The sequence below is a fragment of the Rattus norvegicus genome, chromosome 2 (assembly GCF_021556685.1).
Source record: "Rattus norvegicus strain SHRSP/BbbUtx chromosome 2, alternate assembly SHRSP_T2T, whole genome shotgun sequence".
Lineage (NCBI taxonomy): Eukaryota > Metazoa > Chordata > Mammalia > Rodentia > Muridae > Rattus > Rattus norvegicus.
The window spans coordinates 24818117-24844909 of record NC_141535.1 but is presented as its reverse complement, the minus strand read 5'-3'; the positions used below and the strand labels follow the sequence as shown (position 1 = coordinate 24844909).

Genomic DNA, 26793 nt, shown 5'->3' with positions numbered 1-26793 from the left:
GCATATGCAGTTTGTTAATCTATGTCTTTTTATTGGGGAGTTGAGGCCATTGATGTTGAGAGATATTAAGGAATAGTGATTATTGCTTCCTGTTATATTCATATTTGGATATGAGGTTATGTTTGTGTGCTTTTCTTCTGTTTTGTTGCCAAGACGATTAGTTTCTTGCTTCTTCTAGGGTATAGCTTGCCTCCTTATGTTGGGCTTTACCATTTATTATCCTTTGTAGTGCTGGATTTGTAGAAAGATATTGTGTAAATTTGGTTTTGTCATGGAATATCTTGGTTTCTCCATCTATGTTAATTGAGAGTTTTGCAGGATACAGTAACCTGGGCTGGCATTTGTGTTCTCTTAGGGTCTGTATGACATCTGTCCAGGATCTTCTGGCTTTCATAGTTTCTGGCGAAAAGTCTGGTGTGATTCTGATAGGTGTGCCTTTATATGTTACTTGACCTTTTTCCCTTACTGCTTTTAATATTCTTTCTTTATTTTGTGCGTTTGGTGTTTTGACTATTATGTGACGGCAGGTGTTTCTTTTCTGGTCCAATCTATTTGGAGTTCTGTAGGCTTCTTGTATGACTATGGGTATCTCTTTTTTTAGGTTAGGGAAGTTTTCTTCTATGATTTTGTTGAAGATATTTACTGGTCCTTTGAGCTGGGAGTCTTCACTCTCTTCTATACCTATTATCCTTAGGTTTGATCTTCTCATTGAGTCCTGGATTTCCTGTATGTTTTGGACCAATAGCTTTTTCTGCTTTACATTATCTTTGACAGTTGAGTTGATGATTTCTATGGAATCTTCTGCTCCTGAGATTCTCTCTTCCATCTCTTGTATTTTGTTGGTGAAGCTCATATCTACAGCTCCTTGTCTCTTCTTTTGGTTTTCTATATCCAGGGTTGTTTCCATGTGTTCTTTCTTGATTGCTTCTATTTCCATTTTTAATTCCTTCAACTGTTTGATTGTGTTTTCCTGGAATTCTTTCAGGGATTTTTGTGATTCCTCTCTGTAGGCTTCTACTTGTTTATTTATATTTTCCTGTGTTTCTCTAAGGGAGTTCTTCGTGTCTTTCTTGAAGTCCTCCAGCATCATGATCAAATATGATTTTGAAACTAGATCTTGCTTTTCTGGTGTGTTTGGATATTCCGTGTTTGCTTTGGTGGGAGAATTGGGCTCTGATGATGCCATGTAGTCTTGGTTTGGTAGTCTGTTGCTTTGGTTCCTGCGCTTGCCTCTCGCCATCAGATTATCTCTAGTGTTACTTTGTTCTGCTATTTCTGACAGTGGCTAGACTGTCCTTATAAGCCTGTGTGTCAGGGGTGCTGTAGACCTGTTTTCCTGTTTTCTTTCAGCCAGTTATGGGGACAGAGTGTTCTGCTTTCGGGCGTGTAGTTTTTCCTATCTACAGGTCTTCAGCTGTTCCTGTGGGCCTGTGTCTGGAGGCGTGTCTGCCTCTCTGAAGGTTTAGCTCTCCCTCCCACGGGATTTGGGTGCAGAGAACTGTTTATCTGGTTGGTCCCTTCAGGTTCTGGCAATGTCTCAGACGCAGCGGTCCTGCTGCTCCTGGGCCCTCCTCTACGGGAACCCAGAGGCTGTATACAGTTTCCTCTTAGGCCATGGATGTGGGCAGGGGTGGGCAGTGTTGGTGGTCTCTTCACCTCTGCAGCCTCAGGAGTGCCCACCTGACTAGGCGGTGAGGTCTCTCTCCCATGGGGTTTGGGAGCAGAGGGCTGCTGCGGGCCGAGATCCGTGGGTTTGGGACTCCCGGTAAACACCGGAAGTGCCCGGTCCTATAGGAATTTTGCCTCTGTGTGTCCTTAGTTCACCAGGCAGGTCTCTTGCAGCAGAAAAGTTGGACTTACCTGTGGTCCCAAGGCTCAAGTTTGCCTGTGGGGTGCTGCCTACGAGCTCTCTGCGGCGGCAGCAACCAGGAAGATCTGCGCCGCCCTTTCCAGGAGCTTCCGTGCACCAGGGTTCCAGATGGCGTTTGGTGTTTTCCTCTGCCGTCAGAGATGTGTGCAGAGTGCAGTCTCTTCTGGTTTCCCAGGCGTGTCTGCCTCTCTGAAGGTTTAGTTCTCCCTCCCACGGGATTTGGGTGCAGAGAACTGTTTATCTGGTCAGTCCCTTCAGGTTCTGGTGGTGTCTCAGATGCAGCGGTCCTGCTGCTCCTGGGCCCTCCTCTCTTGGTTTTCTTTATACTGGAAACTTTCATTGTTTTGTTTTGTCCTGTCTTTCATGACCATTACACTTTTAAAAAAATTTTAAATGTTTAATTCATTCTTTTTTATTCACTTTATATCCCAATATAAACCCCCCTCCTCCCAACACCCCCCCATTTCTCCCTCCCCTTCTTCTTCAGTAAGACCCCCTCTAGGTATCACCCCCCCCACTATCCTCCAACATCAGGTCACTGAAGGACTAGGCTCATCTCCCTCTAAAGTCACATAATAAGGGTATTTACATATTTAAAGAGTGTAGGTCATGGCCTCTTCACAATTAGGTGGAAATACATATATGTATTTGGTACATATATGGTCCTAATCTGATATTATTATGGGTGGAACCATGAGTGACATCCACCAAATTCTTCCTTTGTGATAAATATGCACTAGTTTGGGGGTTTCCTAAGAAACTCAATACCGTTCACCAGTCCCATATTCCACCATTTCAGCATCCATTCGTGATTCTTGATTGAGTCAATTATGACTGATGTGGTTGAAAATAGTGACTTTTTTTTTATTCAATTGTTCCTCCAACTTTCAAGTTACAGTTGTTCTATAAAAGAACATACACCATCCTTCTACTCACTCACCCATTCCTCCACCCACCCACCCACTCCTCCACTCATCCACACACTCACCCATCTATTCATCTACCTACGCAGCCAGCCACCCAGCCATCCATTCCTCCATCCTTCCCTTCATCCATCCACCCACCTACCCACTCTTCCACCCATTCACCCACCCATCTACCCATTTGCCTACCAAGTCGGCCACCCATCTCCCTACCTATCCATCCACCATCTATCTATCCACCCCATCCATTCTTTACCCATCCATCCAATCACCCAACTATCTATCCACCCATCCACCCGCCATCACCCAAACTGCATTCCTCTACCCATCCATCCATCCAACCATCCATCTACCCACTTACCCATCCATTTGCCACCTGTCTTAGTTAGGGTTTCCATTGCTGTAAAGAGACATCATGACCAAGGCAACTCTTACAAAGGACATTTAATTGGAGCTAGCTTTACTGGTTCTGAGGTGCAGTCCATTATCATCATGGCCAGAAGCACATCATCCAGGCAAGCACGGTGCTGGAGGAGCTAAGAGTTCTACAACTTGTTCTGAAGACAAACAGGAGACTATGATCTTCCAGGCAGCAGAGTGTCTCAAAGCCCAGCTCCACAGTGACACACTTCCTCCAACAAGGTCGCAGCTATTCCAACAAGGCTGCACCACCTAATAGAGCCACTCTCTGAGCTAAGCATATCCAAACCACCACACCATCCATCCACCCATCCATCTGTCTACCGATACCTCCCTATTTTTATCAGTAAAGTCTCACAAATTCTTCTTAGTGATTCTTCCTCATGACTCCCATTATTCAGCTCTGTGCTGATCTACCTGTCAGATCTATCTCCCATCAGTGTTACTCTTGTCTCTGGCATGGCCACATGAGTTTCTGGGTGTCACTTATTGTTTTATCCTTTAGCATATTTATGTAGATTCATGCTGATAATAAGTACACAGATTTAATAGCCTCAATGTATCTTTATTTGCATGAATAAAACAACACATTTTATTCACACAGCATTGTTTTAAGTTACTATGTGCTTGTTTCCAATATTACTTATCATCCGATAGAAAACCAGGCAGCAGAACTGTCTTTAAAATATGCCACACTAAATTATGATGATAGTGAGTTATGTGCTCCATGGAGCACAACAGAAAAGCTCTCAGCCCACTGTGGCAATTAAGGACTCCCAAAAAGAGTGTAATCAACTCCAGAGAGATAAATGAGAATCCACCTGGGGAGGGAACACAGTGTTCCAGGCTAAGGAAATGCATGCCCCCTATGGAACTGAACAAGTGTGTTAATTCCAGGCAGTGTGATCTTGTGTGTGTTAGAGTAGGATGTGGTGGCACATAGGAGTTAGACAAGAAGCAGGGTTGGTTTGTAATGGCTGCTGGAGACCAGGCCCAACTAATGACCCATGAGCAGCATTATTTAACATTGACTACTTGCTCTCATCTCCTGGGGGGACTGTCAGACACATAACAACACAACACCAGCCCAGACTATTCAAGTCAAGTCCACTAGGAGCACGCTGTGAGGAGCTCTGGAATCATAAATCTCAGTTACACACCTGGCTTCTAGGGAAAACATCATGAGAAATGATGGGACAGGGTTCAGAGCTAACCCCTGAAATGAAGGTCTTAAAGGATTCCTTTTATTTTGTAGGATTTTGAACTCAATAATGAACTCAAAATGAATGTTCTGAACTTGCTAGAAGAAGTTCTACGAGACCCGGACCTTCTTCCTCAAGAAAGGAAAGCCACGGCGAACATCCTGAGGTAAAAGCCAGTACAGCTGCTAGTGGAGTTATGTCACCGGGTTATGCTCACTGCAAATAGGTTCCATCAGATCAGAAGAACACATTTTAGACTTTTCTGGGCATCAGAGGCTGTGTGCTTGGCAGCAAAGTGTTGTCTATCATCATCTGATTTGGTGGGGGTAGTTTGAGGTCTGCTGTGCAAGGGAGACTTTGAACTGTAGCCATAATTTGTGTGGTGATGGTTTCTGTAGAACCACATGGTGAAGGAGGAGCCCCTAGGGATTCTCGCTGTGAATCCAGACAGCAGTGTGGGTGAGCTTTGTCTTCTGCTCATGAGTACTAATTACGGATCAGCAGCTCGCCTCCCTGTCATACCACTAGTGTTTCTGTGAGAGCGGTAGCACACCTGTGAAGAGGTGACACATGGTCCTTGGTTTGCTGCACTTGTCCTAGCCAGTGCTTCCAGTCAACTTCTTGTCTCAAGCTTTCCATGTCAGCTGGGTCCCACACTCAGATGAGGTTGGGTAAAACATGAACCTGACAGGTCTATATGATGAATGCTTGGACTTGGTGGACCTTACTGGAAACGTAGTTGTAACATCCAGCACTCACATAGATCAACTGATTGGGGCAGGGGGTTCTTTTCTAGTTCACTCTGCATGAGGAACACATACGCCAATGGTTGTATGTGGACATTTCAGTTATAGTTTCCCAGCTCACCCATGGATACGTCTTCTGCCCCTACTGAAGAGTGGAAAGCCTGACATCTTCCTGCCAGGGCCAATTAGTGCCCCCACCATTCTGGTTTTCAGTTTTTCCTTCATTTACAGCCTGGAAGGGACTTTTGTTTCTCCCAAGCTTGTCTGCATTGTGTCTTAGTGTAATAGATTATATCAAAAATATGTGCTGAGAGGAATCCATTCAGCTCAGTTAACTGTCTTGTTGGAAGTCCCTTCCCAATGCAACAGTGCCAAACTTGAGATCCTGGTATTTTAGCAGTTGGACCACAAGTCAGTCTTATTCCTCATTACGTTCCCAAAGGCAGACCACTGTGATCTAGAAGCTGTTAAAAGTTTAACTGTGCTCCCCCAATGGAAAAAATGACATGTTCAAGTCCTGACATCTCCTACCTCAAAATATGACCCTGTTGTGACCAACATCACCACAGATACAGCCAGCTAAGTTGAGGACATCCTGGGAGGTGAAGCTCTCTATGAGCTTCTAATGAGGCTGGTGCCATTATTGGAAGATGGCCATGAAAGACAGAGAGCTGCAGAGACTATCATGTGGAGATGGGGGACAGGAATTGCAATTTTACAGCCACAAGCCAAGGAACACTAAGAATTGCTAGCAGAACACCAGAAGCTAGAAAGTGCAAAGGAGTGTTCCTTAAGGATGTTAGAGATACACGCCCCTGCCAGTGTTTTGACCTCACATCTGTTCCGGAATCTGCACATCTCTGTTTTCTCAGTTGCCTACTTTGTGCTATTTTTCAGCCTAGAAAACTCTTAGGATCCTTTCCTATATTTTCTATTCTATAAAAACATCTAAGTAAGCTGAAATATTCCATTACCTGATCTATTTCCTGATTTCAGAAAATAGATTTCAGGTAGAGCCCAGTTTCACTGGATGAACACTCATACCCAGGAGTGATTGTTACTCATTTTCTCATTGGGTAACTAGTTCGTCAAGCTCTTTATGTTTAAAACCATTGACATTTGAAAGCTGTGTTCTGAAAGTTTATGTCCCTGGGGACATTTGACAAAATAACTGCCAGGGAAATCCTGTTGTTCACATTAGGAAAACTGTTCAAGATTGGCCAGTAGGAGGCCTTTCAACTGCAGATTCCTTAAGACTGCCTCATAGGTAGAGGTTTCTGTCTGTTCCCAAAGGTGGCCTGAGAAACCAGTTAAGTGGAGTCAATATGCACAAGGAATCATATTTACCGTTCTGGGTCTTTATTACTTATCATGCCTCACATGTTGATTCTTTTTTTGCTGAATAATGATGCAGTCAGCAAAGCCACAAAGCCAATGAGGAACGGACATTTTGTAAACAGCCTTGTGGAATACCACTGAACAGAGACCTAGTCTGGTCTTTGCTGGCTGCCACAGAGTTCAATCTTGTCTTTAAACCAATAGAACCTCCAAGTTTCTAAACCAATCTGAACTCCAGTTTCTTCATTTATCCATCAGGCCTCTGTGAGGACTTCATGATTTAACATGGTGGAAAGAGGTTAATGGAAATGATGCCTGTACCATAGTTATTAGATGCTCTGAGAACTCTTGTGGGGAAATTGTCCCTGATATCAGGGTGACATGACTTGAATGAAATTGGCTGATTTGTATCATTTTTTCACTTTCTTGGGGCTTTATCCCCTCCCACATATGGGGTCAATGTCAGAGCAGAATACAATGGCTCCTAGCTCGATGTTTAAACTATTTGTCTGTAATTGAAGTAAGAATGTTCCATTGACAGACTGTAGCCTCATTCTTTCCTTCTACCCTCATTGGTGTTTCATATTAAATACAGGATCATTCAATTAATTATACTGCTGATTGATCCGGTAGGAAGGATTGTTGTATGTTCACCAAAACCAGAAGTCAGGAGTTAGGAAGGAAAAAGCAACCCTTGCTGCAGTGGGGACTGGGCTAGAGGCCTCCATAGTTGATGAGGAACAGCTGATGTCATGGAGGATAAAAACTTACCCTATTCTGGTTACAAATAGCTCAGACAATAGAAATGTATGCATATTCCAGTAAAATATAAACACAAAACATATACTTAAGCCTATATTGCTGTTTTAGTTAGGGTTTTAATGCTGTGAAGAGACACCATGACCAAGGCAGGTCTTATGAAGGCAACATTTAATTGGGGCTGGCTTACAGTTGTAGAGGTTCAGTCCATTATTGTCATGGACGAAAGCATGGGTCTTAAAGCCCACCCCCAAAGTGACACATTCCCTCCAACAAGGTCACACCTACTAATAAGGCCACACCTCCTAATAATGCCACTCGGGGCTGAGCATATTCAAACCACCACAATTGCATTATGATATTAAAGCAAAAATCTGTGGCCTTAAGAGATGGCTCAGCAGTTAAGACCACAGTGTGAGTTCCAAGACCTTCTCCAGATGGCTCACAAACACCTCTAATTCTAGATCCAGGTATCCAATAGACTCCTCTGGTCTGCAGGCACCTGCACTCACATGCACACACACACATGCCAAAACAAATATAGACATCGTTAAAAATAAAGATAAATTTAGGAAAGCAGAAGTTTCCCTATGGCAAGGCAGCCTGTGTTTTATTGACAAAAATCACAGATAATTGTGATCTGTTGTTGCTTGCACTATTTGTGAAGAAGACCTTAGCCCAAGACTTACTTACATTTCTGATGTGGTGACTCATGCCTGTAATCTCATGCTGTGGGAATACAAGGCAAGATGCCATGAGTTTAAAGCCGACATGAGCTACATTATGAGTTCCATGTTAGCCTGAGTCATAGTATGAGATCCTGTTTTTTTTTTTTTGTTGTTGTTCTTTTTTTCGGAGCTGGGGACCGAACCCAGGGACTTGCGCTTCCTAGGTAAGCGCTCTACCACTGAGCTAAATCCCCAGCCCCGAGATCCTGTTCTTAACAGAACAAAAAGACATTTCCAGCTATTGCCCAATCAACATAGAGAGTTTTGAAGACACCCAAAATGCCACAAAATAGAAATAAGTGTAGTTAAATTCCTAGAAGACTAACTGATGGACCCAGGTCACAAAATGGTGACCCTCCAACCTGAAAGTCTCCACTAGCTTCAACAAGTAGTCAGCAGTGTTGATGAGGGAAGCAGAGTACATGTTGGAATGTTAAAGTCAGGACCCTGTGAAGGTCACTGAGTAGAAACTAACCAACTTGTCAAGCATTCCTAGGTTTATAAAATAGTCTTTCCCACTGTCTCAGTCACCTTCCAGAAACCCAAAAAGGGAAAGATGAATTTAATTTTGACTGAATTGTCTTTGGAACATGTATTACTATTCTGTTGTTGTGACAAAACACCATGACCCAGACACCTTATGGAAGAAAGCATTTATTGGGCTCACAGTTTCAGAGGGTTAGAGGCCCTGACCACTGAGCAAAAGCAGCTGGACGTCTGAGAGTTCACATCTTGATCTGCAGCAGGAGGCAGAGAGGACACACTGGGAAATTGTTTGAAACCTTGAAGCCTAATCTCAGTGACACATCTCCAACAAGGCCAAACCTCCTAGTCTTCAGACAGTCACCCACTGCTGACCAAGTATTCAAGCATATGAGCTATGGGGCTATTCTCATTCCAACCACCACTGAGAAAGTCATCTCTAGATTATATGTTGCCCGTCTTAGGCTGCCCACCATACAGCGCCTCTTTCTTCCTGCCCCACTGCTGACAGGAAGAGTGTCACTGGTGTAATCTATAAGGACTCTGGTGTGACTTTTGAAAGACTGGAGGAAGGTACAGAGAAGGGGGTTGGGATTTATTGATTGTTGCATGGGGAATCTTGAAGATTGACTTTTCAGCCTATGTAGACACTTCTCCCAGTGCCACGGAGAGAGCACAGCTGGTGTGTAATCCCGACAAGTTTGTTTGGTTTTTTTTTCACCTTCTTTTCCTCATCCTTATACTGGGGAAAAAAATCATGGCTAGCTAGAGAAACTGTTTTCAGTATAGATGCCAAGTGCTTTAGCTGGTGCCTGACTCATGATGGGCACATGATAAACCATCCTGCTTGATTTTTAATGATTTTGATATTGCTATCAATTCTTAAAACAACATTACTATAAAGCATTTATTTTTATTAATTATTTTATTTATTTACATTTCAAAAATTGTCCTCCTTCTTGGTCTCCCCTTCACAAATCCCCCACCGCATCCCCCTCCCATTTGCCCCTAAGAGGGTGCTTTCCCACTCCCACTTGCACCTCATCCCTCTAGCATCCCTCTTCTCTGGTGTGTCAAGCCTCCACAGGTCCAAGCACCTCCCCTCCCACTGAGACCAGACGAGGCAGTAGTGGGAGCTATGGTTCTTGTATGCTCTTTGGTTGGTGGCTTAGTCCCTGGAGCTCGGGGTCGGGGGTTGGGGGGTAAGTGGCTCAGGTTAGTTGATACTGTCATTCTTCCTATGGGATTGCAATCCCCTTCAGCTCTTCAGTCCTTCCCCCAACTCTAACACTGGGGTCCCTGAGCTTAGTGCAATGGTTGGCTGTGAGTATCTGTATCTGTATGGATCAGGTGCTGGCAGAGCCTCTCAGAGGACAGCCATGCCAGGCTTTTGTCTACAAGCACAACATGGCATCAACAATAGTGTCAGGGCTTGTGTCTGAAGACGGGATGCATTCCAGGTTGGGGCGATTTCTGGATGCCCCCCCCCATTTCAGCCTCTGCTTCATTCTTTTGTCCCTGTGTTTCCTTTAGACAGGAACAGTTATGGGTTAAAATTTTTCAAGGTGGGTGGGTGACCTCCACTGGGAGACCTGTCTATCTACTGGAGGTGGTCTCTTCAGGTTCTATCTCCCTGCTGTTGAACATTTTGGCTGATGTCACCCCCATTGAGTCCTGGGAACCTCTTGTATCCCTGGTGTTTGGGACTTTCTAGTGGTTCCCCCATTCGCCAACCCCCAACTGTGTATATTTCTATCCATTCTCATAGTCCTCTGGGCTTCTCCCCTGTCTTCTCCCATGTCTGCTCCTGCTCCTCTTGTTCCCCTTCCCCTTCCCTCTCCCATTGGGTTCCTCCCTCCCTCTGACTCCCAGATTATTTTGTTCCCCCTTCTAAAGGAGATTGAAGCATCCACAGTTTTGCCTTCCTTCTTGTTAAGCTTCCTGTGGTCTGTGAGTTGTATCAGTGTGCTGAGCTTTTTGGCTAGTATCCACTTATCAGTACCATGTACCATGTAATCCCTTTGGGGTCTGAGTTACCTCACTGAAGATAATATTTTCTAGTTTAATCCATTTGCCTACAAAATTCATGAAGTCTTCATTTTTAATAGCTGAGTAATATTCCTTTGTGTGAATGTACCACATTTTCTGTATCATTTTTTCCATTGAGGGACATCTGGGTTGTTTCCAACTTCTGCCTATTATAACTAGGGCTGCTATGAGCATAGTGAAGTAACTGTCCTTGGATATGGTGGAGCAACTTTTGAGTATATGCCCAAAACTGGTTTAGCTGAATCTTTAGGTAGAACTATTCCCAATTATCTGAGGAACCTCCAGATTGATCACCAAAGTGGTTGTACCAGCTTGCAATCTCATCAAAAATGGAGGAATGTTCCTCTTTTACCACATCCTCCCAGCATCTGCTATCCCCTGAGTTTTTGATCTTAGCCATTCCGATTGGTGTAAGGTTAAATCTCAGAGTTGCTTTGATTGGCATTTCCCTGATGACTAAGGATGTTGAACATTTCTTTAGGTACTTCTCAGTCATTCAAGATTCCTCAGTTGAGAATTCTCTGTTTAGCTCTGTACCCATTTTAATAGAGTTATTTGGTTTTCTGGAGTCTGATTTCTTGATTTCTTTGTTTATATTGGATATTAGCCCTCTATCAGATGTAGGATTGGTAAAGATCTTTTCCCAATCTGTTGGTTGCCATTTTGTCCTATTGATGGTGTCTTTTGCCATATAAAAGCTTTGTAATTTTAGGAGGTCCCATTTTTTTGATTGTTGATCTTAGAGCATAAGTCATTGGTGTTATGTTCAGGAAATTTTCCCGTGTACCCATGTGTTCCAGGCTCTTCCCCACTTTCTCTTCTATTAGTTTGAGTGTATCTGGTTTTATGTGAAGGTCCTTGATCCACTTGGACTTGAGCTTTGTAAAACGCAATAAGAATGGATTAATCTGCATTCTTCTACATGCTGACCTCCATTTGAACCAGCACCATTTGTTGAAAATGCTGTTTTTTTCCCCACTGGATGGTTTTAGCTTCTTTGTCAAAGACCAAGTAATCATAGGTGTGTAGGTTCATTTCTGGGTCTTCAATTCTGTTCCATTGATCTACCTGCCTGTCTCTATACCAATACCATGCAGTTTTTATCACGATTGCTCTGTAATACAGCTTGAGGTCAGGGATGATGATTTCCCCCAGAAGTTCTTTTATTGTTGTGAATTGTTTTTGCTATCCTAGGTTCTTAGTTATTCCAAATAAATTTGCAAATTGCTTTTTCTAACTCTATGAAGAACTGAGTTGGAATTTTGATGGGGATTGCATTGAATCTGTAGATTGCTTTTGGCAAAATGGCTATTTTTACCATATTAATCTGGCCAATCCATGAGCATGGGAGATCTTTTCATCGTCTGAGAACTTCCTCAATTTCTTTCTTCAGAGACTTGAAGTTCTTGTCATACAGATCTTTCACTTGCTTGGTAAGAGTCACACCAAGATATTTTATATTATTTGTGACTATTGTGAAGGGTGTCATTTTCCTGATTTATTTCTCAGCCTGTTTATCCTTTGAGAAGAGGAAGGCTACTGATTTGTTTGAGTTAATTTTATATCCAGCCACTTTGCTGAAGTTGTTATCAGGTTTAGGAGTTCTCTGGTGGAATTCATAGGGGCACTTAAGTACACTATCATATCATCTTCAAATAGTGAAATTTTGACTTCTTCCTTTCCAATTTGTATCTCTTCAACCTCCTTTTGCTTTCTAATTGCTCTGGCTAGGACTTCAAGTACTATATTGAATAGGTAGGGAGAATGTGGGCAGCCTTGTCTAGTCCCTGATTTTAATGGGATTGTTTCAAGTTTCTCTCCATTTAGTTTGATGTTGACTACTGGTTTGCTGTATATTGTTTTTACTATCTATAGGAATGAGCCTTGAATTTCTGATTGTTCCAAGACTTTTATCAAGAAGAAGTGTTGAGTTTTGCCAAATGCTGTCTCAGCATCTAATGAAAGAATCGTGGTTTTTTTTCCTTTGAGTTTGTTTATAGAACAAATTATGTTGATGGATTTGGAACATGGTTTCTGCATATGGAACCATCCCTGCATCCCATGAATGAAGCCTACTTGAATGATTGTTTCGATGTGTTCTTGAATTTGGTTTGAGAAAATTTTATTCAGTATTTTTGCATCAATATTCATGAGAGAAATTGGTCTGAAGTTCTCTTTCTTTGTAGGGCCTTTGTGTCGTTTAGATTATAAGCAAATTTTGGTTTCAAAGAATGAATTGGGTATTGTTTCTTCTGTTTCTAATTTGTGAAATAGTTTAAAGAGTATTGGTAGTAGATCTTCTTTGAAGGTCTGATAGAATTCTGCTCTAAACCCACCTGGTCCTGGGCGTTTTTTGATTGGGAGATTTTTAATGACTGCTTCTATTTCTTTAGGGTATTATGGAACTGTTAAGATGGTTTATCCAATCCTGATTTAACTTTGGTAACTGGTATCTGTCTACAAAATTGTCTACTTCCTCCAGATTTTCCAGTTTTGTTGAGTATAAGCTTTTGAAGTAGGATGTGATGATTTTTGGATTCCCTCAGTTTCTTTTGTTATGTCTCCCTTTTCATTTCTGATTTTGTTAATTTGGATACTGCCTCTGTATCCTTTGGTCAGTCTGGCTAAGGGTTTATCTATCTTGTTGATTTTCTCAAAGAACCAGCTCCTATTCTTTTTTATTCTTTGTATAGCTCTTTTTGTTTCTAATTGGTTGATTTCAGCCCTGAGTTTGATTATTTCCTGCCTTCTACTCCTCTTGGGTGTATTTGCTTCATTTTGTTCTGGAGCTTTCAGATGTGCTGTCAAGCTGCTAGCATATGCTCTCCCAAATTTCTTTTTGGAGGCACTCAGAGCTGTGAGTATTCTTCTTAGCACTGCTTTCATTATATTGCATAAGTTTATGTACATTGTGCCTTCATTTTCATTAAATTCTAAAAAGTCTTTAATGTCTTTATTTCTTCTTTGACCAAGTTATCATTGGGTAGAGTGTTGTTCAACTTCCATGTATATGTGGGCTTTCTGCCATTTTTCTTGTTATTGAAGGCCAGCCTTTGTCCATGGTGATCTGATAGAATGCATGGAATTATTTCAATCTTGTTGTATCTGTTGAAGCTTGTTTTGCTACTGATTATATGGTCAGTTTTGGAGCAGGTAACATGAGGTGCTGAGAAGAAGGTATATTCTTTTGTTTTAGGATGAAATGTTCTATAGATATCTGTTAAGTCCATTAAGTACACAAGTTCTGTTAGTTTCACTGTGTCTCTGCTTAGTTTCTGTGTCCATGATTTGTCCATTGATGACAGTGGGGTGTTGAAGTCTCCCACGATTATTGTGTGTGTTGCAGTATGTGCTTTGAGCTTTAGTAAAGTTTCTTTTATGAATGTGGATATCCTTGCAATTGGAGCACAGATGTTCAGGATTGAGAGTTCATCTTGGTAGATTTTTTCCTTTGATGAGTATGAAGTGTCCTTCTTTATCTTTTTGATTTGATCAACTTTCGGTTGAAAGTCGAATTTATTTGATATTAAAATGGCTACTCCAGCTTGTTTTTTGGGACCATTTGCTTGGAATTTTTTTCAGCCTTTTACTCTGAGGTAGTGTCTGTCTTTGTCACTGAGGTGTGTTTCCTGTATGCAGCAAAATGCTAGGTCCTTTTTACATATCCAGTCTGTTAGTCTATTTCTTTTTATTGGGGAATTGAGTCCATTGATTTTAAGAGATATTAAGGAAAAGTGATTGTTGCTTCCTGTTATTTTTGTTGTTAGAGGTGAAATTATGTTTGTGTGGGTATCTTCTTTTGGTTTTGTTGAAAGAAGATTACTTTCTTGCTTTTTCTAGGGTGTAGTTTCCATTCTTGTGTTAGAGTTTTCTATCTATTAACCTTTATTGGTCTGGATTTGTGGAAAGATATTGTGTAAATTAGGTTTTGTCATGGAATACCTTGGTTTTTCCATCTATGTTAATTGAGAGTTTTGCTGGGTATAGTAGCCTGGACTGGCATTTGTGTTCTCTTAGGGTCTGTATGACATCTGCCCAGGATCTTCTGGCTTTTAGAGTCTCTGGTGAGAAGTCCGGTGTAATTCTGATAGGTTTGCATTTATATTTTATTTGACCTTTTCCCCTTATTGCTTTTAATATTCTTTCTTTGTTTTGTGCATTTAGCATTTTGATTATCATGTGATAGGAGGAATTTCTTTTTTGGTCCAATCTATTTGGAGTTCTGTAGGCTTCTTGTATGCTCATGGGCATCTCTTTCTTTAGGTTAGGGAAGTTTTCTTCTATAATTTTATTGAAGATATTTACTGGCCCTTTAAGTTGTGAGTTTTCCCTCTCTTCTTTACTTATTATCCTTACACCCCACTGTCATCAATGGACAAATCATGGACACAGAAACTAAGCAGAGACACAGTGAAACTAACAGAACTTGTGTACTTAATGGACTTAACAGATATCTATAGAACATTTCATCCTAAAACAAAAGAATATACCTTCTTCTCAGCACCTCATGTTACCTGCTCCAAAACTGACCATATAATCAGTAGCAAAACAAGCTTCAACAGATACAACAAGATTGAAATAATTCCATGCATTCTATCAGATCACCATGGACAAAGGCTGGCCTTCAATAACAAGAAAAATGGCAGAAAGCCCACATATACATGGAAGTTGAACAACACTCTACCCAATGATAACTTGGTCAAAGAAGAAATAAAGACATCTTCTCATTGTGTCCTGGTTTTCCTGGATGTTTTGGGTTAGGAGCTTTTTGCATTTTGCATTTTGACTGTCGTGTCAATGTTTTCTATGGTATCTTCTGCCCCATACCCCTGAGATTCTCTCTTCTATCCCTTGTATTCTGTTAGTGATGCTTGTATCTATGACTCCTGATCTCTTTCTGAGGTTTTCTATCTCCAGGGTGGTCTCCCTTTGTGGTTTCTTTATTTTTTTCTATTTCCATTTTTAGATCCTGGATGGTTTTGTTCAATTTCTTCACCTGTTTGGGTGTGTTTTCCTGTAATTCTTTAAGAGATTTTTCAAGGGCTTCTACCTGTTTACCTTTGTTGTCCTGTATTTATTTAAGGGATTTTTTTTATGTCCTTCTTAAAGTCCTCTATCATCATCATGAGATGTGATTTTAAATTAGAATCTTGCTCTTCCAGTGTGCTGGGGTATCCAAGACTTGCTGTGATGGGTGAACTGATTATGCCAAGTAGCCCTGGTTTCTATTGCTTAGGTTGAGCTTAGCCTCTTGCCATTTGGTTATTTTTGGTGTTAGTTGGTCTTACTCTCTCTGACTAGAGCCTGTCCCTCCTGTGAGCCTGTGAGCCTGTGATCTTAAGTGTGTCACTCCTGGGAGACCAACTCTCTCTGCGTGAGATTTGGGTCCAGAGATCTGTGCCACAGGGTTAACTCTAGCTCACAGATGGAGACTGGAAGGATCCTGCCCCCAGTTGCTCCAGGGTTCCTGAGCCCTGTGGTCTCCTGTCAGGTCCCTTGTTTGCCAGTTATTGAAGCAAAGATGTTCACCTCACCTGTGGACTTAGGGGTTACAGCACTCATGGGAGGCCAGCTCTCTCTGGGCAGGATTTGTGTCCAGAGAGCTGTGGTACTCTTTCTTAATTTCTATCTTTACCAATTTTTCACTCAATACTGAGTTGTTCAGTTTTCATAAGTCTTGTATTTCTGTTGTTGATATCCAGTTTTAATCTGTGGTGGTCAGATAGGACGCCAGGTCTTTTTTCAATTATCTTGTATCTGTTGACCCCTACTTTCTGTCTAAGTTTGTGGTCAATTTTTGAGAAAGTTCCATGAGCTACCGAGAAGAAGGTATATTATTTCATGTTTCGGTGAAATGTTATGTAAATATCTATTAGGTCTATTTGACTAACATCACTTACCTCTGCATTTCTCTGTTTAATTTTTGTGTGGACGACCTGTCTGTTGGTGAAAGTGGGGTATGGAATTGACACCCACTATGGTTGCGTGAGAGTCAATATATTCTTTAAACTTTAGAGGTATTTCTTTTACAAACTCTGGGTTCACATGTGTTTGCTTCTGTCAATAATTGCAATATCTTATTGATGAATGTTTCCTTTGATTACTATGTATTGTCCACTCATATCTTTTGACTAGTTTTGGTTTGAGGTCTATTTTGTCAGATATAAAAATGACTACATTGGCTTATTTCTTGGATCCATTTTCCTGGAATATATTTTTCTAGCTGAGGTAATATTTATCCTTGATGTGAAGGTGTGGGCTTTTTTTCTTTTGATGCAGCAGAATGATGAATTCTGAATTCTTAATTCTGTTTTTACATCCATTCTGGTACTGTGTGTCTTTTTATTGGGGAATTGTGATGATTGATATCAAGAGAAATTAATGACCAGTATTTGTTGATTCCGTTTATTTTGTGGTGGTGGCTGTGTGTTAGTGTGTTAGTATGTGTGTGTGTTTGTGTGTATACACATGCCCATTTTTGTCCTTTTCCCCTCTTTTGATTTGCTTGTCTGGCATTATTTAATCCTTATGGTTTCTTGGATGTGGCTAATCTTTTTAGGTTGGAGTTTTCTTTCTGGTTCAGTGGATCTCAGCCTTCCTAATTTTGTGACATTTTAATACATTTCCTCATGTTGTGGTTACTTCCAACCATAAAGCTAGTTTTATTGTTACATCAGAGATGTAACTTTGTACTGTTATGAATTGTAATGCAAATATGTGACATACAGGATACCTGTGGAAAAGGTGTTTGATCCCCAAAAGGGTTGTGATCCACAGGTAGACAACTGCTGTCCTAGTGCTTTCTATAGGACTAGATTTGTAGATAAACACTGCTTAAATTTGTTTTTTACCATGGAAGTCTTTATCTGTGATGATTGAAAATTTTGCTGGGTACAGTAGTCTGGGATGACATTGTAGTCTCTTTAAGTCTATAAAACATCTGTCCACAACCTTATTTATGACTTTTCTTTGGCTGAGAATCTATTTCTTCTATTGTGTCTTCAATGGCTGATATTCTCTCTTCATTTCTTATATTCTGTTAGTGAAGCTTCTGTGTACATTCCTGTTTTTTATTTCCAGATTGCTCTCAGTTTGGGCTTTCTTTATTGATTCTATTTCATTTTCATGTCTTGGATTGTTTAAATCATTTTCTTCCACTGTTGGTTTGTATTTTCATAGTTTTCTTTAAGAGATTTCTTCAGCTCCTCTTTAAGGATCTCAATCATATTCTGAGGCTATTTTAAGGTCTTTGTTTTATGTTTTACTGTGTTGAAATACTCTTCATGGCTTACTGTGGTAGGTTTGCTAGACTCCAGTGAAGATATGTTGTCCTGACTACTGTTGATTGTGTTTCTACCCTGGCACCTGGGTTTGGGAAAATTACAATCCTGGGTTCTGATACCTAGACTTGTCTTTGTTGGGTGGGTGTTTTGTTCCTTGGTTTCTGTTGCCCACTCTGGTTCTTATGGGGTGTGTGGTATCTGTGAGTAGGGAATTTTTTTGTGATTCTGATAGGTGTGACCACTGGAATTTCCAGGTAAAATGTGATTCTAAGTATTGGGAGCTGATACTTAGGAATATGGTTGGGCTAGGTGGAGAGCTTGAGGAGGTCCACTATGTGGAAAGAAGCAGGGTAACTTTTTGAAAGCTGAATAACACTGGGTTTGAGATACACCCTCAAAAAGGAAAATGATTGCCTGCCTGCACCTGCTCTTCCAGGTTTTGCCCACAAGCTGGGAAAGAGGGTGTACTGAGGAGGCTAGAGGAGCAGTGTGGGGATGGGCTAGAGGAAAACGAGTGGGTGCTTACAGATGGGACATACCAGAGAATGAGCCCTGCCCTAGATGAATCTCCTGGGAGCAGCACCCAGTGACCTTCAGCTTCACTGTAACAGTGGTTGTTTTAGTTACAACCTTGGATTCCATATAATGATCTGGTCCCTTCCTTCTAAATCATCAGTCCTGCATATGATTTTCTGTTCTGCTTGTGAGTAGCACAGCAATCCACTGTATCTCACAGATCCAGATGCCTAAACCCTCACAGCTAGCCAAGGAAAGAAGAGCCTCCTGTTGTGTGGCCTGTCCTTCTCTTCAGAGGCTGTTGGCCACTAGCCCAAGAGGACAAAGGGAGCAGGAGAGGGGACAGGGTTTGGACAGTCATGAGTTTAGCATGACTTCCAGAGACTGCTGCAGCAATACAAGTCTACTTTATATTTTGGGGATAGAGGATATACAGGCTTTTAGGGGTATAGGAGCAAAGGGCTAATTTTCCATAACATCATGTGAGTAAGAAGGGAAGGGGGATTATTGTTATAATACAGAATCTAATTATCATGTGATCAGGAAGTCAGAGCAAGACCTGTATGCTGAGTTATGGTGTCTTTAGAGAGCTCTGCACAAGGTCACTTTTCAGACAGGGCCAGACACCTGTATTCAGGGACACTCTCCAGACAAAGTCACTCTCAGACAAAGACAGGAAAGCCTTCTGAGAAAGGAAGTACTCCATTTTTGTCTGTATTTGCAACATTAATAGCAGGGTTCTCTAATAGTGCTGTAGCTTTCTGGCATATCCATTTTTTCCTATTCAGAGAGAATGCTTTATGTATTTCCTTACAGGGCTCTTTCACAAGATGATCAAGATGACATCCACCTAAAATTAGAGGATATAATTCAAATGGTAAGTTTAGCCACAGTATCCTTGAAATGAGCAAACTCATGCCAACTCAGTTGCTGTTCATGTGTCTGCCTATGAAGCTGTATGAGTAGGGCCTTACTCAGCACAGGACCCGGCAATTGTTTGGTAATGTTAATATTGGCTTTCATATTTTTGAGTTTGCTGCCTTTCTCCTTCAGAGACAGACTCTAGGGAAGGTCTTTATGTTCTGCAGATGCCCTGTGGTTCACTGCTTCATCATCTTTTCCAGACAGACTGTCCAAAGGCCGAGTGCTTTGAGACATTGTCAGCCATGGAGCTGGCTGAGCAGATCACTCTCCTGGACCACATTGTTTTCAGAAGCATCCCCTATGAGTAAGTGTCCCATCTCCTAGCAGACAGTAGCTGGCATAGAAGCTGCCGTTCCATCTAAGGTGTCCATGTGCACTCAGCCAGGCTCAGAGGTGGGAGTCTCCATCTCAAGGTGCTTAAGCATGGATTCTTGTGGTCTCAGTTCAAGTTGGGCGTACTGACTTGGAGACCCATGAGATGGTCTTGGTTTCTCTTTCCTCTGTATGAAATAAGATTACCAGAGAATGTGAATTTCTCTGTACTTTTCGGTTTTCAAATTACAGAAAGGTCACGACAGCTTCAAAGGTAGTTCTTAATCCTGAGTATATGTAAATCCCCATGGGAATCTTATAGGAAATATAGTCTCAGATAAAATTTTCCTGTGAAATTCTGATTTTAGTAGGTTTTGGTTGAGATCCAGAAAATTGTCTTTTCATGAGAACCCAAAATAGTTTGGAGGGGTCCAAAGCTTCACTCTGATAAGCAGTGACCCAAGGTAATGTTATAATGTCTAGTACAGGTCTTCACCTACCTCAGTAAATTAGTATTCCATGGCTGCCCCACTTCTTTATTTTCTCTTCTATACAGTGTGTGTGTGTTGTGGGGAGGGGGTTTTTAAGCCTCCAGCAAACACACTGAGTTGAAAGATCAATAAACAGATCTTTGTTTAGACAAATAACAACTATTAACACACATTATCCACAATAACTGGTAACCACAGTTAGTAATGGAGTGGCTGGGGAAGATGCAGAAATGGGCTCCTTGTCATATATAAGACATCCCTGATGTGGAGGGGTGAGGTCAGAGACGATGGAAGAGACAATTAGATGTGTATCAATGTCAGAAAAACCCAAGAATACTCGTGGAGACTGTTCCTTAATGTGTTTTGTCTTCTCGTCTGGCTTCCCAGCATTTGTAGACCTATTCATGAACATGGGAACAGAGTTGAAATGGCAATCTGGCTGCTGCCACTCCTTCTTAAAGGGGAAAAATATCCATAGGAGGGGATATGGAAGCAAAGTTTAGAGCAGCGACTCAAGGAATGGCCATTCAAAGCCTGACACACATGTGGCCCATATATATACAGCCACCAAGACTAGATAAGATTGATGAAGCTAAAAAATGCATGTGGAAAGGGACCGGATATAGACCTCTCCTGAGAGACACATCCAGAGCATGTCCAATACAGAGGTCAGTGCTAGAAGCAAACCACCGAACTGAGAACAGGACCCCCTTGGGGGGAATTAGAGGAAGGATCGAAAGAGCTGAAGGAGCTTGCAAACCCATAAAAACAACAATGCCAACCAACCAGAGCTTCCAGGGACTAAACCACTACCCAAAGACTATACATGGACTGACCCAGGGCTCCAACTGCATATGTAGCCGAGAATAGCCTTGTTGGGGCACCAGAAGAAGGGGAAGCCCTTGGTCCTGCCAAGGTTGGACCCCCAGTGCAGGGGAATATGGGGGGGGTCAGTAAGGGGGATGTATAAGGGGAATACCCATATGGGGGAGGAGGAGAGGAGGGGATGGGAGCTTATGTACAGGAAACCGGAAAGGGGAATAGGATTTGAAATGTAAGTAAAGAAATATATCTAATAAAAAAATTTTAAAAAGAAATAGGAATCTGGTCCATAGGTCATTTAAATGAAGCCAGTGACATTCTGAAAGTTTACATTAGGAAACACAATATCCCTTTCACCTCTGCCCCCTCACCTTCTCACTCCCCCTTCTCCTCCAGAGTTTTGAAGGTGGGCTCTTGTCTTCTCTACAAGAGAACAGCCAACTTGGTGATGGCTTTAACTGTGATCTCTTCCTAGGACTCCTGTTCCTCCCTGTGCTCTGTGTATGCCTGAAACATCTACCGGTTATTTCCAGCTGTGGAACTGTGTCCACATTTCTATGTCTACCTGTAGAACAGGAGCCAAGAGCAGAATCAACAACAGCAAGGGCCAATGAAATTTGCAGGAGGATTCAGTTTCTGCATTAGAAATGTATGAGAACAGTTTCCTTCCACATGGCTTTCTAAATGCCCAGGAGACAGTTCCCTCGTGCCCTATCTCAATTGTCCCATAAGTATTGAAGTCTGGTGACCTGTTCATGAATGAGGTGACTGCACAGGGAGGCCATCAGAAGCTATCCCCTTACCCCCAGGCTCAGCTCCCTCAATCTTGGAAACAGCTATTCTTCAGAGAAAACCGGGGCATAGTAGAAGGAAGAATTCTGTTCTAATGAATCTTTTTGGTCACAATAGATCTTTTGGAATCTTGACAGATGCATTTAGAAAAATTAACCCAGAGGAAGTAGCCTCCTTGACTGTTGAGTTAGTATTTACTTCATTTCTCTTATGTTACGTACATTGTCTAACTTGAGAGAAGCCTTTGACTGAGACAAAATTCCAAACACTGGAGACTGAAAAAAATCTTTTTCATATTGATATTAAGTGGTGGACAGCTAGACTTATACAAATAATTTGGAGATGGCCAGTGAAAATGGGAGACAAAAAATAGCCTGTGAATATTAACTTAAGCGTACCTGTCTAATCTGCATAACTACTCAAGGTCTAGCCATCATTTCTTACAAATGTCACTGGTCTTGTGTATTGTTCTGAACTTTCAGAGAGTTTCTTGGGCAGGGCTGGATGAAGCTGGATAAAAACGAAAGGACTCCTTATATCATGAAAACCAGCCAGCACTTCAATGAGGTGAGTAATGCCTGCGGCTGTGTTTCAGGAGGGTGGGTGCTGCAGGTTTTAGGCAACTCTAGGAGCATGAGCGTAGCTCAGTGGAGGAGCACTGTCTAGGCATATGCAAAACCCTGGATTTGATCCCCAGAAACAGAAATAAATCAACCCTGTCATAGTTTAAACAGAAATGATTGAATACTAAGGACAAGCTTAACTCTCCTCACATTCTCAAGGGGACGGGATGGTTTCCAATTATGAGAGGGCAGGTTTTGATGGTTCCCAGGTCTGGTGAGTATTCATTTGTGTGTACGATGTTGTTATTATTTTTAGCATAATCACTGCAAACTCGTACACTGACTAACCGAATGAGTAGTGGTGCTGCCCCCTGGTGGTGGCAATGAGATTGCATCAGTGTAACTTGGAAGTTATAGGCTGACCTTGGAAGGGATGCCTGCAGCATAAACTCACTAATTCAGTGGTTCCCGAACCCATCTCCAGCCGTAAGATGAGGAGTTGATTTCATACCCAGTTCATCGGTTCTGTTGAAGCAGACCTCGTCTTGTGAGAGAATAAGTAACAGCCGAGGAGGTGGCGTCAGGCTATCCAGACAAAGGGAAGCTTCCTGTCTAGTTTCAGGGCAGTATAGTATGCACAAAGAACAGCAGTGGTGTGTATACAAACAAAGGAACTGCATTGGTAAGTTAGCAGGTCACCTAAAACCAAGGTACCCAACACAGTAGTATAGAGTCCCAAGATAGAGCCAGGCACAGAGTCCACTCAGAATACGCAGGTGCTAAGTGAAGCTATGATGTGAGGAACGTGGTCCATTACTGGGGCAGCTCTCAGACTTGTTACACATAGGGTACTCCAATCGAAGATTCATCCCCAGGCTCCAGATCCAGACATCTCCCATACTAGGACAGCCACAGCCTTGTCCTCTAGACCCAGTACTCCTGTTGAGCCTGGTTCTGAGGCTTCATATGTGAGTGGTGGCATCGCCATGCCTTCGTCCAGACATAGAATCTAGAAGTTGCTTGTGTTTCCTTCCTGTCCCCTGCTCACCACTGTCTCAGCAGAAGAACAAAGGTTCAAAGGAAGAAGCAACAGAACAGAGGACCTGATCGTAAATGAGGAAAAAGGGGCCTCTGGAGACAAGAATGACAGTTCAGCAGGGTTCTTAGATGCTAGGTTGAACAGCTAAACAGCTCAACAGGCTGTATCCTAAAGGTGAGAAGAAACCACAGAGATATTCTTGTCAGGGAGTGCCATAGTTATATAGACACTCCAGAGCAGTCACCCCTGTGACACTTCACGCAAGGTGGTGAGATGGTTCAACTGGTTGGCCAGTGACCCCTCTGCTCTGGCAATTGCAGGTGCAGGTGCAAGTACAGGTGCAGGTGCAGGTGCAGGTGAAGGTGCAGGTGCAGGTACAGGTGCAGTTGTAGGTGCAGGTGCAGGTGTAGGTGCAGGTGCAGGTGCAGGTGCATACCGTTATGCCCAGCTGCTTTCAAGTATGCAAACTCACGCCCTCCGGCTTGCACAGCAGGTGATTTATCCACTGAGCCAACTCTCCAGCCTCAGAATAAACCTAGCTTGGCATTTCACCGTATGATTTTTACTTGCTCACATATTTCCCTCTGCTCCTTATCCCTCATAGCTGGACACAGAGTACCTTATGGCCAGCTTTCTGTCACTATATTGTATCAGTCAGCTTTCTGTTACTATAATTAAATATCTAAGATGATGAACTTAGAAAGAGAAAGGTTTTATTGGCAGAGGAAACCCATCAGGTCAGATTGGAAGCAAAAGGCTAGAACAGGAAGGATCATAGTTGCCGCGATCCCCTTCACGACATGACTCCTTGATGGACAGACTGACAGTGCACCTTCCCACAGGACCCACTAGGGACCAGACCATTGACACATGGTCGATGGGGACATCCAACACCCAAACAGATCAGGAGCATGAATTTTTTATCCTTCTGTTCCAAAGGCAAAGGTGTCCTAGCCCACTTCCTGAATAATTATTGGAATAGCATCCTTTATTATCAAATGATTGATTTAAAACAATTACAAATTAATAATTTGTTAGAAATTGTTAATAAGTTAATAAAAGTTTATCAACAAATTATTGACTAACAAAATCACCTTCTGCCAACAAACTTGATTCTATGTCATTCTCCACATTAAATCTGAACAAGTGATTAACCCTAGTAGGTATTTTAATGACTTTCTATACAACACTCAAAGGTACTGTAAGAGCCTATATATCTTCAAAAAGTTGGGGTACCCATCAGATTTAGTGTGTGGATACCAGACTCTCTCTCTCTCTCTCTCTCTCTCTCTCTCTCTCTCTCCCCTCTCTCTCTCTCTCTCTCTCTCACACACACACACACACACACACACGCACACACACACACACTCACACAACACACACACACACATGTGCACATACACATGATAATGATTATATTCTGCCCTTTTCCATGTTGTTACAAAAGTTGAGCTGCTTCAGATGCCGTTAGTTACCACAGTCCTTAAGCTTTGGAGTCTCTTTGGTTTTTGCCAGTGAAATTTCACAAGAAGAAAGTGTGCTTTCTTTTTCTACACTAAGTGATTTTCTGTTTGAGAGCTGACCCGTTTAGAATTCAGACTAATGGAAACTTCTGGTTTCCTGGAATATGTCATCTAGACACAGTTGGGGGCAAAGGAATATGGCTCCTCAAAGAGTGACACTGTGGTCTGCAGTGTGTCCTTTCCTTGGTACTTAGCTCACTCCACCGTATTCCCTTCTTGGCAGGGACTCCTTAGAAACAATTACTCATTTTATAAGATCCAGGTTCCTTCAACCCGCTGGATTCCCAAGAGTCCCTGCCTTTGCTCTCAGGAAGAGCAGGTGTGGGTGGCTTGCTGTTATCATTATCATCGTAGACTCCAGAGTCACTGGGCTTTGTACCACGACATAATAGCCTGCTTTGCTTGTGTGCTCACAGGCCACTCGGCCATTTATCTGAATGCATTGTGTTGGCTCTTAAGACAGCTTGCCTGGTCTGTTTGATTGTCTTAGATGAGTAACCTGGTGGCCTCCCAGATAATGAATTATGCTGACATCAGTTCCCGTGCCAATGCCATTGAGAAGTGGGTAGCAGTGGCGGACATCTGCCGATGTCTACACAACTACAATGGTGTGCTGGAGATCACCTCGGCCTTAAACAGAAGTGCCATCTACAGGCTGAAGAAAACCTGGACCAAGGTGTCCAAGCAGGTGAGCCTCGGTTGTGCAACAGGAGGAGATGGGGGAGAGAGAGCCTCGGTGAATAGTGCTAATTAGGAAATCATTAGTGAAATGAGCAGTGCAGTTGCCAAAGGAAGGTGCCAATGGATAATTGCCCTGCTCTCACCGCTTAATTAATTCCCCTCCGGTGTGTCTCCAAAACACTCATTAAAACATTTCGGGGGACAGCCTCAAACAATATGGCTGTCAGTCACAGCTCATTTCCTGAACTCTCTCTGGAGGGAAAGTGAGCCCAGAAGTGCCCAGTGAAGTCTGCCTGTCCCGAGACTCCACCAAAGCCTTCATCCCCAGAGGCCTGGGTGTTCAACCTTTCCTATGTCATTCTGGGAGCAGCTTCAAATTTTTGGCTTGGTGTCTTAGGCGTGCAGACGTGACTGTTGGCATTCTTCAGTTAGATTTAGCTTACCTCTGTTATTGACTCAGACCATTTTAATAATCAAGCCATACTGAGCTCCTCCCCTCTGGCCTTTTCCTTGGGTGCTGGTGAGGCTTGGAGAGGCTTGGCGTCTACTTGTCTATCTGGAAGACTTGATCTGGACTACAAGACTGTCTCCACCTCTGACCTAGTCCTTCACAGGTTGGTCATAGGTGCAGGCTTTTATGAATTGCTTGCTCCTTGGTGTGCATAGTCCATGACTGTTCCCCGGGAATTGGGCTAGCCTTATCTTGTCTACTCCCATTGGCTCTGCTAATAGTCTGAGCCTAGGGTATATCTCACCATAAGCTATCTGCCAGTGGTGACCCAGCATGTGAACTCTTGATTATTGAATCACTACATTGGTCCCCACAAAGGGTCTTGTAAGATTTTCCCAGGCTCCTTCACACTGCCTTAATGCCTCTTGGGAGGAGATCTGTACCATGCACTCTTAGCCTAACCTTTGGTGGCACTCTGCTATATACCTTGATGTATATATTGTGATAGACACTTTGCTGTACACTGCCATCGAGAGCATTGAGAGTGGCATCCCACAATGCTTGTGTCTCAGGGACCAAATGAGCATGAATGTGTTTCTTCATTTCTGCTGCTGTTTCTTCAAGACTTCGGTCCTACTGCCCCAAGGGCTCAAGGACCTTTCAGATGAGCTCATTCTTTCTTCTCTCTTCACTTCTCTCTCTCAGCCTTCTCTCTAGAGCAGGAGTTGTTTTAGAATTCTCTGGGTTGCCAGACACTAGGCCCTCACAGTTCCCATCCACCTTATTCCTTGGTAAGATGACAGTGCTGAGAATCTGAACTTAGATCCTGAGACATCTCTGGCCAACAAAGCCTGGAACGACAAATAAAAGCCAGACAT

General features: G+C 42.4%; 1 protein-coding gene across 3 annotated transcripts in view; it reads left to right on the top strand.

Annotated features, from left to right (window-relative positions):
- Rasgrf2 (RAS protein-specific guanine nucleotide-releasing factor 2) overlaps window positions 1-26793 on the top strand; it is a 242029-nt gene that overhangs the window by 199396 nt on the left and 15840 nt on the right. For all 3 annotated transcript variants that reach the window (NM_053721.3, XM_087614308.1, XM_087614302.1), the window contains 5 exon segments: window positions 4469-4581; window positions 19134-19194; window positions 19442-19545; window positions 22141-22225; window positions 25274-25471. In NM_053721.3, coding sequence (NP_446173.2) covers window positions 4469-4581; window positions 19134-19194; window positions 19442-19545; window positions 22141-22225; window positions 25274-25471 — 561 coding nt within the window.